This window comes from Rhipicephalus microplus, chromosome 1 (assembly GCF_043290135.1).
Source record: "Rhipicephalus microplus isolate Deutch F79 chromosome 1, USDA_Rmic, whole genome shotgun sequence".
NCBI lineage: Eukaryota > Metazoa > Arthropoda > Arachnida > Ixodida > Ixodidae > Rhipicephalus > Rhipicephalus microplus.
This window is the reverse complement of record NC_134700.1, coordinates 15,320,168-15,339,183: the sequence shown is the minus strand read 5'-3', so window position 1 is coordinate 15,339,183 and position 19,016 is coordinate 15,320,168. Positions and strand designations below refer to the sequence as shown.

The 19,016-nt window shown below is 43.1% G+C and overlaps 1 protein-coding gene across 4 annotated transcripts in view; it reads right to left on the bottom strand.

Moving 5' to 3' along the window:
* The window catches only part of LOC119178056 (uncharacterized), a 697,593-nt gene that overhangs the window by 393,456 nt on the left and 285,121 nt on the right, over positions 1-19,016 (bottom strand). For all 4 annotated transcript variants that reach the window (XM_075887501.1, XM_075887516.1, XM_075887508.1 and 1 more), the window contains one exon: positions 17,620-17,698. In XM_075887501.1, coding sequence (XP_075743616.1) covers positions 17,620-17,698 — 79 coding nt within the window. The remainder of the gene's footprint in view (positions 1-17,619; positions 17,699-19,016) is intronic.

Below are 19,016 nucleotides of genomic sequence, written 5' to 3'. Positions count from 1 at the left end.
GTTTAGGCGCCTATGCTTGTACCACTTATTATTGAGTGGATTGAAGAAATACCTTCTACTACATGAACAAAAGAAGTATAAACATAAGGCCTCGCTTTTTGGGGTGGACACAATATTAATGAGAACTTCTTCTACATTAAATTCATAACGTTTTTTTTTCTTTTCGTATAAGTTTCGACCATTGGCGTGCCTCTCTGGTATGACACCCGATTGCCACGCAGACAACCTGCGATCGATTCTCACTCGTCCTGAAGTTCTTTTTTTTTTTTATTGGCAGGCTTCTTGATATTTTTTTTTCTTTGTCATGGACAATATAATGTCTTCTCACTCACAACCCGAAATGCTGATAGCGACGCCAACACTAGAATTTCTGTGAAACTAGCTCGTTGAAGTTATCACATTCAAATAATATACAACGAAAAAAATTATAAATATAGGTATAGTTGAACAGGCAGTCGTTTATCCTACAACCTAATTTGAGAGCATGATCAAAGCACACACTGAAATATAGTTCTAACCTCCAACAAAAATAACCCGGGAGAGTGGCCAGACGATCGAAACAATTTAAGACCATGTTACTATAATAGAACTTTTAAATCAGGCGTGGTAAAGTGAATCAATTGCATGCCATCATTTAGCCTTGATTGGGGTATAAACCAATTAACATCGACCATGAGACACCTCCAAAGAAATCCGGCGCAATGGGCCATATGCGAAATTGCTTCGTGCTCTGGCAACACTGTGAATTTTGACCCCGCCGCCATTTTAATGTGGGCGAGCGGTCGATGGCAACGCGTTCGCTAGTACGGCTGTACGACTCCTGAACACTTGCTTCATTGGGCTGAGCTATTGCGATGGCCACAGCATGACGTTTCCCAGTGCTCGAACATGTGATGTGGACAAACTGTTCAGGAATCTTGCCACATCTTGCCACTTGTATGTCATTGAAAAAAAAAAAAGCGGTGGAAGGATACCTACAAGATATAAGCAAACAAACATTCAGTGCGACGACATGAGCTAGGTTTCTCTTAGCTGTTTAAACGATTGTTGTTTACAAACACAGGCACTATCACAAATTCATCTCACAGGAAAATAGAGGTCACACTTATATGTGCATTGCAGGACTTATGATGCACATGTAATGTGACCCCCTCCCCCCTCCGTTTTTTCTGTGCACACTCCCGTTTCTTACCAGCCTTTCCTAGATATGGCCCTTCACAGCAAGCCTTAAGAGGCATTAGTCACTTGTGGACACTCGGGGGAATTTAAATCAGTTATTTTTTTATCTAAGTAGCTTCAAATGTTTTTGGGAGCTGCGAGTGTAAGGCAGCCAAAACGCTGCATCCCATACAACTAAGTTATGGCTGTCTCCACAGCTGTATGTTTTATAATGCAACATGAAACATTTTTCATGAGTGGCAACACAAAAAACAGCTGCAACGCAACTGAACCAAAGAGACTAAAATGCAGAGAATGAATCCCGTCTTACGAATAAATACGACTGCCGTGCTCTGAACTCATGCAGAACGTTATTCAGTCAGAACCAAGGTGCCATCCCCCCCCCCCCCTCTCCCTAAATGCATGGTGCCCCTCGAATGCTCAGTGCCCAGTCTAGAGGAGCCGCCAAAAATACAGCAGCAAGACAAAGGTAGCAGGACACAAAAGTATGTGTGGTGGTGTTTTGCCAGTGACCAGGTCTTGTTACATTTCTTTCTTTCTTATTACAGCAATAAATATTTTTCTCATTCACAGTGTTCTCATTTCTGAACCTACAGCAGGCAACGGTAGCACATGTGAGTGTCACTTTTCGGTGCAGCAAACTGCACTAGGAAGTACTCTAAAGTGGCCCGCCATGAGTGAACTGCATCTGTGGGTACCTTCGTAAAAAATTGAATAAGTGACAACGTGCAGAGACGGTTTCTAGCATCTCGCACAAGTACCCTTGTAGCAGGCGAGCCCAAACCAAACGAAAGTGCATTCATTCAGATGAGGTGTTTTCAAGAAGGCTGCTTATATCATCCCTTACGCGGCCTTCTTTCTACATTAAATTAATTGAGAAAACTGTGGAGAGGCTTTTCACGAAAACTCCCTGGTTGATGACCTCTCTTGGGTTGTACTTGAAAAGTTGGAGTGGCTGCCACTGCATCTTTTGAGTTATACTGCTCACCATGAGAATGTGAGGGTAATGTTCGTGAATATCCATTTTTTTTTTTGCAAGGTAACCAATCAGGAGCTTTCCGAAAAGGTGGAAAATGCGAAAAAGAAGATGAAGTTGCTGTAACATTTTGCACTCTGCTATCTATTGGTAGCCGCCGGGAAGGCTTGTTTAATGAACCGTGGAAAGCACGGGTACTGTTTTTTGAAGAAAGTCTTATTTTTTGTAACTAGTCGAAAACAAGAGTACTGTTTTTATAAAGAATTTTAGTATTCCAGTGTGTGAACTTGTTTGAGGCTTTTACAGACGTTTTGGGCAGTTTTTGGTCAAGGCCAGATGACAGTGGTTAAAATGCTAGCGGTTGTCATAAAAATTTTACGCTGAAAATGCTTATTCATGTAGAATTTCCCTTACTTGGATGTGTGTGTAATGAACGCATGCAAGAAATAAAAAATGTTCTGGGGGAAGGTTTACAGCAGCTTAGGTAATTTGAGAGTGGGTAGCACTACGACTTGCATAGAAAACAAGCATATGCCAAAAATACAATGCCCACAAGTAACGCAAAAAATTTCCTAAAACGCTTTCACATGTAAACAAAGATATACTCCATGTTTAGAAAAGCCCGAATATTGATAAGAATTCACACAGGCTACATAATGCTGTACTCACACAAGAGAATTATTTCGTCACGAGCGAATTGATTAGAACAAACTACCATAGTGTCTGTCACCGTCTTTCCAGAGCGTAAGTTTCGGATTTGTGCCGTTAATCGTTGCATGTCGTCCGCATCCTTCGGGAATTGATAGAACAATATGTTGGAATCTTTCCACCGCAATGCCACGCAATGCAGCACGCTTCAACGGCCTTTGGACATCACTTTGTTCTTTTTCGGGCTCACGCCCGCGACATGACGAAAATAAAGGAGCTATGCAACCGCTTCTCAACGCACATGAAGTGAATCACATATCTCCTTTCGAAGTTGACCCTGTTTGCGTCCTTTCCAAGCGCAGCTGCTAGATAGCGAGTGCTGAGTTGGAGTTGTGAATTAGCAGCAGCCCCTTCAGGTTTTCAATATTTTTCGCTCCACCACAATCTCGTATTGTGGCAAAGCTGCCTTTAGGCTCTACAATGGTCGCCAATGTATTCACTCAACAAAACACTGATTCCAACATAAAGATGAAACAGGAGGAAAAGGTGGAATCTCAATCAAAGCAGTTTTAGATATGGAATTTGGGCAAGACGTCCGAAATATTGGCAACTAAAATTTCAGATGTTCTTATATATTGACATCTATGAGGCAGATTTTAAACTACAAACTCGCAGGCAGCACATCCTTGTTCACCACGTCAGTTGGGCATTCGCTGAAGTTGAAAGAGGCGAAGAGGCTGAGAAAATAGCATTTTACAGCGAAAGCTGTTATGAGATCACAACTCGGGTCACGCACAGTTGTCCGCCGCCGCCGGTGTCCATAACCACATCGCACGAAATTAGGGAAAAAAAACCTAACACCAAAAAGACAGTGGAGCTCGACACCCGGGTATGCTAGGTGCCAGCCCAATATGCTACCCCTGAGCTACGCCAGCGCTTGTGACTTGTTGGCAAACCTAGCAGGAAAAACGCAGTGGGGCTCGAACCCGGGTCTGCTTGGTACCAGCCCAGTATTCTACCACTCAGCTACGCTGGTGCTTGTGACTTGTTGGCAAACTTGATGTCGGGAAAGCAATCGGGTTAATACTACGACTTATAAAGCATTTTATAACAGCAAAAGAACAACCAGTCATCGCACAATGCAAATAGCCTAATGAGCAAGCTGTCCAATGCTCCAATCCATCACAAAAGCTTGTTATTGTTCTCCTATTAACTGTGGCACATACCCACTTCAGCCATAATTCCTCATCGTCGTCAGCCACTGTATGAACAAATGGCACAAAATTCCTTGTAAGTGTTTGGCGGATACCACGTTTCTCAAAAGATTGATGAAAAATAGCATAGCAAATGCCGGCCTACTACCCAAAAGTTTGTTATCATAGCCCTAGTGGGTATCAAGCAAGTGTGCCTGCAGTAGTTACCCAATGAGCGTTTTGAAAAGGCTCGGAAAGGCGGCTCTTCTAGTTTTTGCAGTGACTGTGCTGCGCCTTCTGCCCATGCCTGTCGATCTTCCCATGCAAACACTTTTTGGCAACACTACATTTGCACCAAAACATGTACGGCCTCTGCCCTGCCTCATCCTTGACAAAGAAAGACTAGGGAACACCATCCCTCAAGCTTTTCATCAACCTAGCCAAACCAAACACTTTCATGTTCCCATCTGATAAGAATATGCTTGGGAATCCTCTTCAACACTCTTTTGTAATTTGACTTTGAAGTATTCAAGAAATATTTGAGCGAAAAGACAGAGTTTTCAAGCATATTGTCACGGGGTCGTGACGTGGCCGAAGACGGGAGACTTCGTGTTGGGATTTAACTGTTTATTTGGGCGAACCTGTGCCCCGGTAAACGGAAAGTCCAATTACAGCAGTAGTTTTGCACAGATAGCAGTCTCGGACTGATAGCGGCGAACGGAGCGTCGGCCTTCGATGAACAACTGACAAGCGGCGAAGCGCGTCGGCATTTATACTCTTGCTGTCGAATGTTCTAGCGTTATCGCTGGCGGTGGCGTAGGTTCCAGAACAATCTGTACCGTTCGCACAGTGGGCGTGATCTTATCGAAATGATCTACTAGAGTCCAGAACGTTCTCGAAAACTGCAGGCGCGGTTTGCGCTGAGGTTTTGGGACGATAACAAAAACTTAAAAAATGGAACGTGGCAATATAGATAGGCTGAGATAGAGTTTCAGAGATTTGAATTTATATTGAATCCCGCCTAATCGAACATATTTTTATTTGACTTTCAAATTCGCAGCAGTTGTACTGATGAACACAGCGGAACCTTGTCCATACATTTTTCGGCGGACAGGGTAGGAAAAAACGTAACAGCCGAGAAAACTCAAGAGTGAAGAAAGCTCCGAACATGAATGAGAGCACAGGGACTTTGACTACTAACAATTTATTTTGGCATGGTGAGCCTACGACTTCAAACATTCGAAAGCAGTTGACTGCCACTTCTTACGCTCGCTGGTAAGCACCACGCGTTTCGCAATAATCTGAAGGCTGCATTGATTTCAGCATCGCTTTGGTCTGCGACGTACCTGCGAAGGTAGTCCAGGGCCGTGACCAGTGATGTTCCATACAGGGAATTTTAACCTGTAATTTTGAGCCAAACGGAAAAAGGGAATCTTCGTGATATTGCAAGGAATTTCTGGAATGGTGAATTCTTCTATGACGACCGACAATTAGGGATCAGTGTGCCTTCATCTGCTGTAATCAGATCTGGTACGTGCACCACGCAAGCATAGCCTTTGAGATTTATTTGATATTTAGCTTTTCCTATTTTACTATTGATAAACTCGAATCCCACAATGTGCTGTGTACTAACAGTATATGAATTAATAAAGTCATGCTTTTATTTTGCGACAGTGGAGGCGCTAGTCATAATTTCAAAAGTCACCAGTACTTGAGACACGTGTAATTATAGTATGTGTGTGCGTGGATGGGGCAGAAATTAGTACTGTTGTGCAGGAAAATATACTGGGAATTTCTTCAACGTTTGCAGGGAAAAATTCCTGAAATAGGGAATTGTCAAGTCTCTGAATGGAAATTTTCGGCGTAGTACAGAACATCACTGGCCGTGACGGCTTCTCCGAAGTTGAGACCGGCGGACTCCACTGGCAACTTTTCAGAATCGTGTGGCTCATGCTCGTCATCGATGTCCCCGTCTTCAGTAGCAATAGAGTGTGCAACGATTTCTGTGATTGTCTGGCCCTCCGACGTTACAACGGCAGCATCCACAGCGACGTAGTCGTCCTACTTGTGGCACCCAGCGCATTCATTGAGCTCATTGCTCACTCATTGAGCTCTTTCTCACAAGAGGCTGCTTCCGATTGTTGAACTTCTAACACCTCAAGAAGCAGTGCTCTGCAGTTGACACGCTCACTGCCCTCCAGGCTGATACAGACGTAATGCATGGCGTCGAGTGCCGAAATCGTTGAGGCTGCTGTCCACAGTCAATGTGAGCGAGACAGTGCTTGACGATGCTTTTTCTGTACGAATGCTTCACGCATTTTATGGCACTGACATCCAATGGCTGCAAGTGCCTTGTTGTACTTGGTGAAAAAAAAAAAACACAACTCTCAAAAAAAAAAGGAGAACCCTCCTGCACTGTGAACCCATCTCATTATAGAAGAAACTCTTCAAACAAAATGCACGTCACCGCGCATGACTGTTACTTCTGTAGTGGCATGGCAGAAGGCGAATGTTTTTCAAAAACTGTGGGTTCCTAAACTTGCCTATCACCCACAGCTTTAGTTTGTCCGAGCCGCTCATTATGCAGCAAAGGAGCACAGTCAGCCGGTCTTCGCTGCATTTGCCTCTGTGGCACCCTTTAGGATTAACAATTTTTGATGGCTGCACACTAAAAACAGGCCTGTTACGTCCCTGCTGTAAATGTCACGAAGCTCGTACACCTCGTGGACTCCTAGTCATTTGACTGTTTGCACGTTCACACTTGCCACTTCTCCGCTTACCGTTTTGCAAGCGATGCCGTGCCTCTTGCAAAAACGGGTGATCCAGCAATACGACACCACAAAATGAACGAGACCCAGTCTGTCGGTTGTTTCCATTGCCTTCTCGCGTAATATGCTGCCGAACTTGATACCGGCAGCGCGAGCTTGCTTGAACGAGAAGAGCCTCGTCGTGGTTCCAGTGCTTGGCGCTACGAGCTTGTTTGGCTTTCGGGCCCAAGAGAGTGGCACTCCCTTCAACAGGGCACGGCGGCATCGAAAACATGGAGATCACTCAAAACCCGCTTGTCTTGATTGCGCAGATCCTTAGCCTTCAGCAGGATCCAGTGTCATGGTGCTCGGAACCGCTCATGGCTGCTACCAGCATGCTTCACCTTGATGGACAGCCTCGGTGCGTGCTTCACGATCTCAACTGGCCGCCGTGAGAACGACTGAATCATCGCTCTACGTCACCGCGCATGGAGTGCTGCGCAGCACCACCACAGGCGGTGACACCGTGCTGGCCGGCTATAAAAGGGCTGCCAGCTTACTTTACGGCCACAGGGCACGGCGGCATCGAAAACATGCGGATCACTCAAAACCCGCTTGTGTTGATTGCGCAGGTAAGAGGACATTACGGTAAATGCTTTCGTTCCGATAACCGTTTTCTTTTGATGCTGCCGTGCCCTCAACTGTGTGATATGTTAAATGTACTCACTTACTCGGCGAGGAAATTGCTGTTGCTTGGAGGTGACATAGAAGAAAATCCGGGCCCAGACACAGCACAAATTGCTAAACACCTTAAGGAAATTGCATCAGACATTAAAGAAATCAAGGAAACACGTCTTCCAGATATTGAAAGGAAATTACATTCGATTTCCGCTCTCGAACAAAGAGTAGCATTGTTTCAAGAGCAAATTAACTGCATGGAAAACACTATTAAAGTACTTGAATCAAAAATAGACGACACGGAAAACCATAGCAGACGCTCCAACTTGATCGTTTATGGACTTCCAGAAAAAGAAGATGAAACTAACACCGCACTTGAAACTGCAGTAAATAAAGGTATTTTTCAAAATATCCTTGAAATAGAGAGCGTACAAATCGAGCGTATACAACGATTAGGCAAGCAACGACATGACTCGACGAGACCTGTCATTCTTAAACTGTTAGATTCAAGAAGTAAATATGCAATACTAAAAAAGAGGCTTTAAACGGACTATTTCATTGGTGAAGATTTTTTCCAAAGAATTCGCGACGTCCGAAGGAAAGTGTGGGCTAGTGCGAAGCAGAACCGTGACAAAAGAGAAAAGGTTTCATTGGCGTTCGATAAACTATACATAAACAACGTGCCTTACGTCTGGGATTATCATTTGAATGATAAAGTTCCGTTGCGAAAAAACGGCAATGCGGGCATGAACCACCCAAATACCAGAGGTTACACGCAGAAGCAAAGCAAGAATTGAGATTGAGGGGTGATAACGAGGGCCCTTCCACATCCGTTAAACGCATTCATTTATCTCGTCAAGTAGATCAGAATACCCGCAAACTTAAGAAACCGAAGGCAAAGAACTTGCGAATACTAAATATAAACGCACAAAGCATTGTAAATCAAAAAGATTCTATTGAGGCCACACTACTTGAATACGACCCGCACATTACTGTATTCACCGAAACCTGGTTACGAAATGAAATAAGTGATGATTTAGTTTTTCCCCCGAGTTACAGTGTCTTTCGTAAGGACCGGACGAATAAGGGCGGAGGTGTTGCTATCCTTGTCAAGCCTGCAATACAAGCCATTGTTTTAGCGGATGTCATTGACCTCGAGTGTTTGTGTATCAAAATAACTTGTTGGGATCAATGCTTTGTTCTATACGTGTGTTACAGACCACCAGACGCTGCTCCTGAATATTTGCTGAAATAGCAAGAACATATGACACAATTTCAGAGTAAAAAAATTTTTGTTATCGGGGATTTCAACTTACCGAATGTTGATTGGGAACTCCTTCAGACAAGCCGCGAATCGAACAAGAATGCTAGCATAGTCTTTGACATCATGCTTACTCACGACCTCGTTCAAGTGGTTAGGCAGCCTACTCGAGAACAAGGTTCGTCCAGTGCAATATTGGACTTAGCGTTCCTAAGCCGCGATATTTATGAATATACAGTTCTAATTAAAAGTGGCGTGTCTGACCATCATCTTGTAAGTGTTACCATTCCCTTAATCAACTCAGTCGGTCACAAACGCACAACTACATGAAGCTTCAAGGATTACGCAAGATCTGATGATGCGTCTATTGTGCAGTACATGAGAAGTTGTTATGATGACTTTATTGAAAATGAGGGTGATGTTGATGCGCTATGGAACCAATTCACTAGAATGTGCAATCACTGTATAAGCCAATTCGTACCAACCAAATCAAAAAAGATTGCTAAAAGCACCCCATGGATTACGCGCAAAATCATCCATCTAAAACGCAAATTAAAATGGCTAAAAAAAAAGTAATCCCCAATCACCTATTATTCAAGAACTTAAAATAAAATTGGCACGTGCTTTGCATGAATCAAATGATTTTTACTTTAAAACAACACTGCCAAACTTTTTAAAAAACGATCCTACGAAGTTTTGGAACTTTCTGAGCGATAGTAAGAAGCAGGTATCACATATACAGTGCAGTCCACTTATAACGATACCACATATAGCGATATATCGGTTATAACGATGGGTCGACTTAACAGTCTCATTTTATGCATTGGGGCTATGGGGAAAAAAACCATATATAACGATATGTTATCCACCGCATATCGGATACAACGATGAAAAGTTTGCCGTGGACGGCATGTTTCATTCAGAATAATCGTAACATTTAGATTGATAAGTTCCTCTGAAACGAACTATGCCGAGACAAGACGAAAAGTTAGCGTAGGCGAGTACGTATCTGCCGCCACTGCAGCACAGCGCCGGCAGCGCGTCCCGGCCGTTCAAAAAGCCGAGGAGAGCATTGCGAGTTGGCGCGACGCGCTACAGATGGCGCCAGCTGTGTCACGTTTTGCGCCTCGCCGCGCGTCGACCGCGGAGAGGCTGAAAGAATTAAAAAAAAATGCGAAAAGCAAAGCGCCGCGCTCCGCGGCTCCCCGCCTTCTACAACGGCAAGCCGGCAAGCTACTCTAGCTTGCCGAACGAAAGCGGGAAAGAGAGAGAAAATAAAAAAAGCGAAAAGCAAAGCGGCGCGGCGGCATCGGGGCGGGCCTCGTTGGCATTCCGGCTGTGTACCTCTGGCTGTGCTTTCTTCCTCCCACTGCTCCCACCCCGCCGTCGGTCAGTCTCTCTTCCTCAGCGAACCCGTGATGCAATCTTCGGAGTAAGAAATAAAGTCTTGTTTTTGACATCCTACTATCTACAATATTTATTAATTGGTGAAAATAGCGAAATGAAGCCTGGAGCTACAAAAGGTACGTCCGGCGACGATTTTTTGGCGGCAGTCCAGATATAACGATCACCGGTTATAACGATCATATTTTTAGGTTTTCTCGATATCGTTATAAGTGGACTGCACTGTATTAGTCGATGGTAATACAGTTACAGATCTGAAGCTCATTGCGGAACATTTCAACAAATTTTTCCACAGCGTGTTTGCTAAGGCGAGTTCTAATACGCCTCAGCAAAGAGTGTTTCAGCCTAATGAAGTGGACTTTATATCATATTCTGGTGTTGTTGCAATGAAGTTGAACACTAAATCATCTTGTGGTCCAGACCATATCCCTAATGTTTTTCTTCGCCGTTATGCAGAGAGTATTGCTCATTTTGTCACTGTAGTCTTTCGATGTTCGCTGTTGAGTGCAAAACTACCCAGTGATTGGAAGAGGGCTTGTATTGTTCCTGTGTTTAAGAAAAGAAACCATTTACTCGTAGAAAACTACCGTCCCATCTCATTAACATCACCAATATGTAAAATGCTTGAACATGTAATATCTAAGCGCATTGTGGAATTCCTCGAACAATACTCTATACTAACTAGTTTTCAGCATGGCTTTAGAAAAGGCTATTCAATCATAACTCAGTTAGTCTCAGTGGTTCATTAATTTGCAGAAACTCTGGATAAAAATGGACAAATGGACATCATATTCCTTGATTTTAGTAAGGCATTTGATAAAGTTATTCATCACAAACTACTTACAAAACTAAAGGACATCAATCTACCCGACATTTTCATTGCCTGGATCCAACACTATTTAACAGAACGTTCACAGTTTGTTTCAGTAGATGGGAACAATTCGAGCTCTCTTCCTGTAACATCAGGCAGGCCACAGGGTAGCGTTCTGGGGCTGCTATTATTTTTAATTTATGTAAACGACATTGTAAACACAGTACTACCAGGAACTCAAATCAGACTGTTCGCGGATGATTGTGTGCTATTTTGTCTAGTTACCTGTTCTAGTGATCAGCAGAACTTGAACTCGAGTCTTAATAACATACTCAACTGGTGTAATGACAATGATACGGCACTCAACGCACAAAAAACTGTTTATCTTTGTATAACTCGTTCAAAAGCACCTCTATATTTTACTTATAACCTCGGCTCATCATCACTACAACAGGTTAACAACTACAAATATCTAGGCGTAACAATAACTAATGACCTCTGTTGGAACTTACACATAGACAACCTATGTTCTGCTGCCTTCCGTAAGCTGTGTTTTCTAAAACATAAGCTTAGAAATTCTCCTTCTGACATAAAACTACTTAGCTACTTTACGTACATAAAACCAAAACTAGAATATTCTTGTGTTGTATGGGACCCCTTTACTAAATCTAACATAAAAAAACTAGAAGCAGTGCAAAGAAAGGCTGTTAGGTTTGTTTATTCAAAGTTTAAAACTACGGACTCGCCGACTGAACTTATGACTGCTAACAACATTGAAACACTTGAATTACGACGAGAAAGAAACCGCCTTAACCTTCTGTATCTTCTTGTTAATTATAAGTTAGCCCTTGACCCGCCCGCATATGTATCTCCTCTGTCCACTAGGCATACACGTCATCATCACGCCCATTCTTTAACCCCGTATTTTGCTAAAACCAACGCGTTCCGATTTTCCTTTTTTCCGCATACTGTATCAGAGTGGAACTGTCCAACTGATCTTAGCCAATTTTCTGTTGCTTAGAGCTAATCTACGCACTGTTAATTTTATGTTATGTATCCATAAAATGTAACATTTTGCCATGTTATCTTTTATGTGGTCTATTAGTCGGTGTTTCGATTCCATTTCTCGTGATATATTCTTATTTTTTCACATGTGTTTTTGTTTATATCCTGCCTCTTGTACCTGTCCTGCTTGGACCAGTTCTTGGTCTGTAGTATTCAATAAATAAATAAATAAAATAAATGTCAGCACACATGAAGACGATGCAGTGGAGCGTTGACGGTGGCAGTTTAAGGTCTTTGGCAATGTCGACCATTTTCGCCCTGGCTGCTTGTCAATTGCTTTAGGTACGTCCAGCTTTTCCTTAAGAGTAAGCACTTTCCGCTTACGCGATACCATTAAGGCTTGACGAAAATTGTGTTGACAAGTTCAACAGCATTTAACAGGCTTAGCGCACACAACAGCGACTGAAGAAGAGTCATACCGTGCAGCTGTGGGAGGTCATGCGCTTGCGGCATTTTGTAGTGAAACTTCCATTTTAAGCACAGTGGTGATGGTGATAGGATGTTTCAGAAATAGTCGTCTAGAGGCAGCCTATCCAACTCGCCTGCGGCTTCTTGCAGCCTGTTCCGTAGCCAAGGCAGGCCAAAACTGTCAAACTTCCAATCAAAATGGTGGTGCCAGGGCGGCATGCTGGATGAGTTCGGCGGACTATGTTATGACGCATCATGCAAGAAGTTCTCACAACTGCGATGTAACAGCAGGGTTCGCAATACATGGGATTCAATGTATGCCGGGACCAATTAAAGACAACGTAACAGCCAAGAAAACGCAGCAGTGAGGAACCTAACAGCAGGTTTCCACTATAATTCAAAACAAATGAACAACACTGTTTTACTTTGTGCAACCCACCTCAACAGTGGGGCACATCATCATTATTCTATCTAGTATTCTCGCTGTAGTGAAGAAAAGGCAGGACAAGCACTCCAGCTGGCTGATCCCCCACAGTGAGTGTGAACCGCAGTTGAAGGTGAAAAAAAAAAAAAAAAGAAGACATGTTACCGTGAGCGATCAGCATTCATGTTTAACCAGTGGCGTCGTCGACGTGTGCCGTTCTTCGACATCGCGATGTTCTTGCAGACTGGGCAATAAACGTTCTTGCTTACGTCGTGATGTGCTGGTCATTATATATTGTATGTATATTCACCCAATATTGGAGTTTGACAGAGTCTTGTTTCCTGGAGCACCCACCTACAAAATTAGACCACTGGCATACCTGCCAAGTTCAAGGATTGTGAGTCCGGGAGATTTCCGCAGTAGGGGGGGAGGGGGTGGCTGATTCATTTGCTTCTATTTTTTTTTCGTACAGCAAAAAAAAAAACCCAAGGACAAACAAACAAAAAAACATCGCGAAAAACAAGAGGGGGTGAAAGGTGAGGGGTCTCAATCACAAGCACAAACATCGGCGTTGCTGTCGGCTTGGATTGTCCGATCACACGAAGGAAAGGTTTCCCACTAAGGTGAAAGTCTCGTAGGGTCAACGCAACTAGCAGAATTTATTTCCTTCAAAACAGCTCAAGCATGTCTTACTGGGACACACATGAACCGACTGGACGGCGCAGCTGGTTGCCGTGAAAGCGCGAGTCAAAGCGTTGCTCCCTACTAGATTCTTTTGACAGGAACGCCAAAACATGTCTGGCCCTTTTGTTATTGACAGTCCAGGCTGCTTTTTTGCCGTCGCCGCCACCGCCGTCATTCACCGTAGATGTATACTTGTCTATATATATTATCACTTTAAAAAGGAAAAAAGCCGCCCGCGCTCAGTGCCTAGCTCGTCTCAATGCGGCGATGCGCGCTTTACTCTGATGCGTACTTTGCCCTGCGGATAGGGGGGGGGGGGGGGGTGATGCTTGTGCGCGCGTTTATCTTTCGGTGGGGAGAATCGTGTGCCTTCGGCTTTCATAGGAACAATTGCGTAAGTTGTCGGGGCCCACAAAGGTATCTGCGGTCTATGCACAAGCCCCGTTTGCGAAAAGAACGCACTTTTCATACACAGCAAGATATAACTGCGACACTTGTTAGTTTGTACTCATCCGTACCTGTGATTATATATCAAGCATCGCTTTTTTTTTTGTTTAAACAGTGCATTGCGTGTCGAGCGGTAAACGTTGTTGTTAGTTTGCTTTGGTCTTGTGTGTATTGTTTTTGTGCGTCTTTTGTCTGTGAGCAGCGCGCTGCGCGTTTCGATCTGCTTGCCGTTCTCAGTGTGACATTCCAAGTTGTTGCTGTCGCATTTATTGCTTCGCCCTTGCGGCGAAACTAACTTTTGTTTACGTATTTAGTGCTTTTAGTCTACCGCTGCGTGTCCTCAAAGCTCGTAGATCGCTATTGTGCCGCCGCAACCAGGATGCTGTGCACGGCGGTTGCGACAAATGGTAGTTCCTTTTTCAATCCCCATGTGCATGACTGCGCACTTGCCTTCAGAACAAAGTCGTTTTATGCCGTCTTTGATCGCATCTGCCACGGTTTTGTCCGCAGGGTTTGCGGAAAGCAGCGTTGCTTTGACTGGTTGAGTGTTGAACGCACGCACACTTTCGGAACAGTTACGTCATCGCTATACATGATCGCGTCAAAAGCGACCACGGTTTCGTCAACAGCGGCTGTGGCAACGACAATCATGCACACTGTAAAAGACAGCGTGCGCCGGTCACATGCGTACTTCCGAAGCTTCGAGTATGTTGCTCTCGGCCTTGTTTGACGATTTCGGTACTAAAGTTCCTATTACACGTTACGATTAAGAAATGTGTTCGGAACATTCGAATTTAGGCCCAATAGACATAGTGAAATTTTACTGAGAAATTTCACGAATTCGTATCTGCCGCGGTTTCGCATCACTGAGGTTCTACTGTACATTTAGATGGCTGCCTCTTAAACTCATAACAAAATGGGGTAGGTTCAAAAAGCCTGGAGCGGATTGAGCTGCTTTTTTGTCAAGGCGGCCGGATCACGCACAAAACTGTCGATTCTCGGGAGATTTTCATGAAAACCGTACAAACGGAAGAAACGGTCCAAATCCGGGAGTCTCCCGGCCAATCTGGGAGACTTGGCAGGTATGCACTGGTACTACTAAAACGCGTAGCATTACGTTTATGTCTTGGGCTCCCTAAATTTGTCGCAATTAATATTTTGTATAAGGAAGTGCACCTGCCTTCTCTTCATGCTAGGTTCCAAATACTAGCAGTTCATACCTTCCTAAAAATATATGCATCTACAAAGAGGAGGGCGCAATATGTTTTCATTATTGAGCCGAAGTCCTTTTTTTAACCAACAGTGATCTAGATTAAAGCGTCCACAAGTCATCGTCCACAGAAGCTCTAAGAAACATTACAAGCTAACCTTTGTGAGGTACTGGTACCTAGAACACCTATTCAAACAATGAAAATAGAATTTGACAATATATTTCCTAATAATGGCAAATATTTTCCCAGTAGATACCTAAATTCCATTTTAAAAGACCACCTGGAAAGATTAGAAATTAGGATTGTAGCAGCAACTGATGCTTCAGTTTGTGAAGAGAAGGCAGGAGTCGGAATTGCATCTTCAGCGTTGGATTGGTCATTTTCAATTCGTTTACCGATTTTACACCTATTTATCAAGCAGAATTACTTGCGATTCTCTTAGCATTACGGAAATTGCCTCAATCAATAACAGATGCCATTATTCTTTCAGACTGCATGTCTGTGTGTAGTTCATTACCTGCGCCTAATATGTCCCATGCTTTAAAAGTATTTTATGCCCTTGCCCAAAGACATTTACGACTCATTCGCTTGGTGTGAATACCAGGGCATAAAGGTTTAACCCTCAACGAATATGCAGATGCACTCGCAGTTGCCTCACATATTTATCCCATAATTTCTATATTGCTGACGCTAGCATTTATTGCCATAGCAAGCGTTGAAAAATTTGTCATATCAGATCATTTTAAAAAATCTCGCTTGGCAACATCTGATTTTTCTCATCTTAAGTACCCTGGAGAAATCGATGGTGCTCCTCTAGAATGGTGGAGATATCAATTACGAAACAACAATGCCCAGTCCCCCCCTCCCCCCCCCCTCCCCTGAATTTTTATCTACACAGGCCTGGTCTGGCACAGTCTCCCCTATGCCTCCACTGCAACGAGAGTGAATCCCTTCATCATTTACTCTTAACATGCAGGTTATATACAAATCAAAGGAAGAGACTGTTAGAAGAACCTCTCCGTAGGTTGGCTCTAAATTTATCCCTTCCTGTGGTCCTTTCCTTTGAAGCAACTGTAAAGGAATTTAGCCACAGGAACCTTTCTCAGGCCATATGCGATTTTCGAAAAGACAAAACGAATAGAATGTACAGCTGAGGCATGAACACACTTTATTTCAAACCATTTTAGCTTGCTCGTTTTTTTATTACCTCTATTTAATTTATTTCTAATCTATCGTTTACCAAATCTATGTTTAAACATCCCTATCTAAATAACCCGGCTGGTAAAACAATTCGATCTCACAAATGAGGCACCGTTCGTTTCATAGCAAATCACCCGTGGTGGGTTGCGCCAGGACTCTGAGCAACAACCAACCAACCAACCAGTGCTACCTCGATTGGGCAAGTCGTGTTTCCCAATAAATTGCCAAATGACATTTGGCAGAAGTTTCTACATCCCGTAGCCTCAACTTGGAACTTTGCAGCCAAGCACTGCCAAATGATTAAACTGCTGCAATGACCGACATTCCCAACAATCAGCCCAAGACCGCCCTTGCTTCTGACATCTGGATTATGAAAGTAACGACACTTCTTCAGGAAAAATCAGTGTGTGCATGGTCGATGCTCAAGTAATGGTTGGAAGTTTCCCCTGCTTTCAGCATTATGTCTGCGAAATCGACAACATGCAGGCAATCGGTTGCGGTTCCGCGGGGTAATTCAGTGCAAAATCATCGGTGCAATATTCGGTGCTCAGAAAAGTTAGTCGGTGACTTCCTGCTACAGCTTTCTGCGTTTGCTTTGACACCACAGCCAACCCACGAACGTTAACCTTTCAACATAGGCAAATTTAAGGAAATGAGAGTTCACACCCCAGAGGTAGGACACAATTGGCAGAATGGTGCGGCAGCCACTTTTGTCATTTCTTGCTAGTGTGCAGACTGAAGATGGTTTTCTGTCACATATTCGCTCCTATCATGACTCACGTTACATGCTGTTCATGGTGAAATAGAGATGCAGTCTGACCAGCACTGCACAAGTATGCACATTTTCTTTAATTTACACATGCACACACCCACTTTAGCACGGCGTGAACACATGAGTACAGGCACATGCTACAGAGCTGCGACCTTGAGAGATTAGTTAGATTAGCAGGATGAAGCAGGTCTGGTTATTAGGAGCAGTTTGGAACCGTTGACACAACTGTTACATCACTGAGCATCTCATCAGTTTTGTTATAGCAAGGTTTGTGTGTACCACATTGGATAATATAACATTTTTTTATCACTTTTGCACTTTAACAAGACATACCTATCATATGAAATAGCAAATGTGTCTTCCAGACAACACTAATAAACTTCTGTAATGAAATGAACTCGCACACATTTCAATAAAAAAATTTTTACATGTGGAATGTCAAGGTGGATTCAGAAGAGTGTCAATAACTAAATTCATAGAAATTCTGTAGTGAGGGCGAACACATGCTCACTTGTATTAGGCTGGGATGAAGGCAAGCAGCTGCTCACAGATGCCAGAAGTTCCGACACAGCATCCACATAACCTATGTCCTGCAATAAAAAAAAAAAAGTCAGATCAGACGTGACATAGAGCTAGTGTTAGATAGAATAGTCAATCAAATGTGAAAATGCGTTGGAAATTTTCATTACTGTCCAGTGTAGAGTGCCCATGGCTAGGCTTGACGACAAGTGCTGCTCGATTTGCTGAAAGCTAATACAGTAAAACCTTATTATTACGATACAACATCAAGGAAGAGAATGTGAACACACTATCCGACCTTCCGAAGTGAAGGTCCGAAAAACGACAAGATGGTGAAGATGAAAAATCTGCAAACAGAGGTTATGTGCTTGAACCTACACAACATCACTTACAATGACTGCTCGATTTCGTATAAGACAACTGGGGATGTGTCACACACTTGCCAAAGCCCCCTTCTACTAATTGGAAAACAATCACACTCCATGGTTTGAATTGATGTTTGAGGCCATTGCTGGCCATCAGATTATTGCAGCCACTTGATCAACGTGTGCTCTGCATCCACACAGATGGCCTTATATGTTAAGTACCTGCCTCGAATCCCGCTTAACAGCGTGCCAATGACCAATTGTAAACTTGTCTCTTGTGATGAGTGCTGCTGATACTATCAAAATGTAGAAAAAAATTATGGATCCCTCAAAGGGAGCATTTAAAAATTATGATGTAAGACAAAGCACTATGCTCCATGGTGCTCCAGCTATTTTATGACTGACAGCAATTCCTGGAATAGAAAAAAAAGTCTGCTTTGGAGCAAATTTGAAGGAGGAAGGACAAACATATGGTTGGTGTATGTTAGTGCCAATGGCCACTACAAGAAGGATTGTTCTTTTTTGTGCGCTAATTTTGTTGCATTTAATGACATCTTTCATGAATAAACATTCAGTTCTAACTTTAAAACTCGTTTTTCTCCATAGAGAAATTTTGCCATTTTTTAAATGTGCCCATCATTTTTCGGGTTCTGGTGCTTAGATCTGCATAAAATGTTGCCCAAATTTTTTCCAAAGTACGAGAAATGCAGCTGTTTAAATTTCAAAATTCTTACTATATAATTAAAAATTCGTAAACCTTTGCTAGGGTAGAATAAATATGGACTTTCTCCTGTCTTTTATTTTTCATGTCTGTTACATATTCCGTGTGCACTTTCTAATTAGCTTTCTGCATTCTACACTTTATTTGAAACATCATAAACTATCTATGGTAAAAAATTATGAAGGTTCGGTGATGATAAGAGGGGCAGCAAAAGGCTTAAGGTTTCACTTTGCAATGATGCCACCTAGGTCTTCCGATTTGGAACAATTTTTGGAGCAGCAAAATTTTTCATTTGGAGCACTT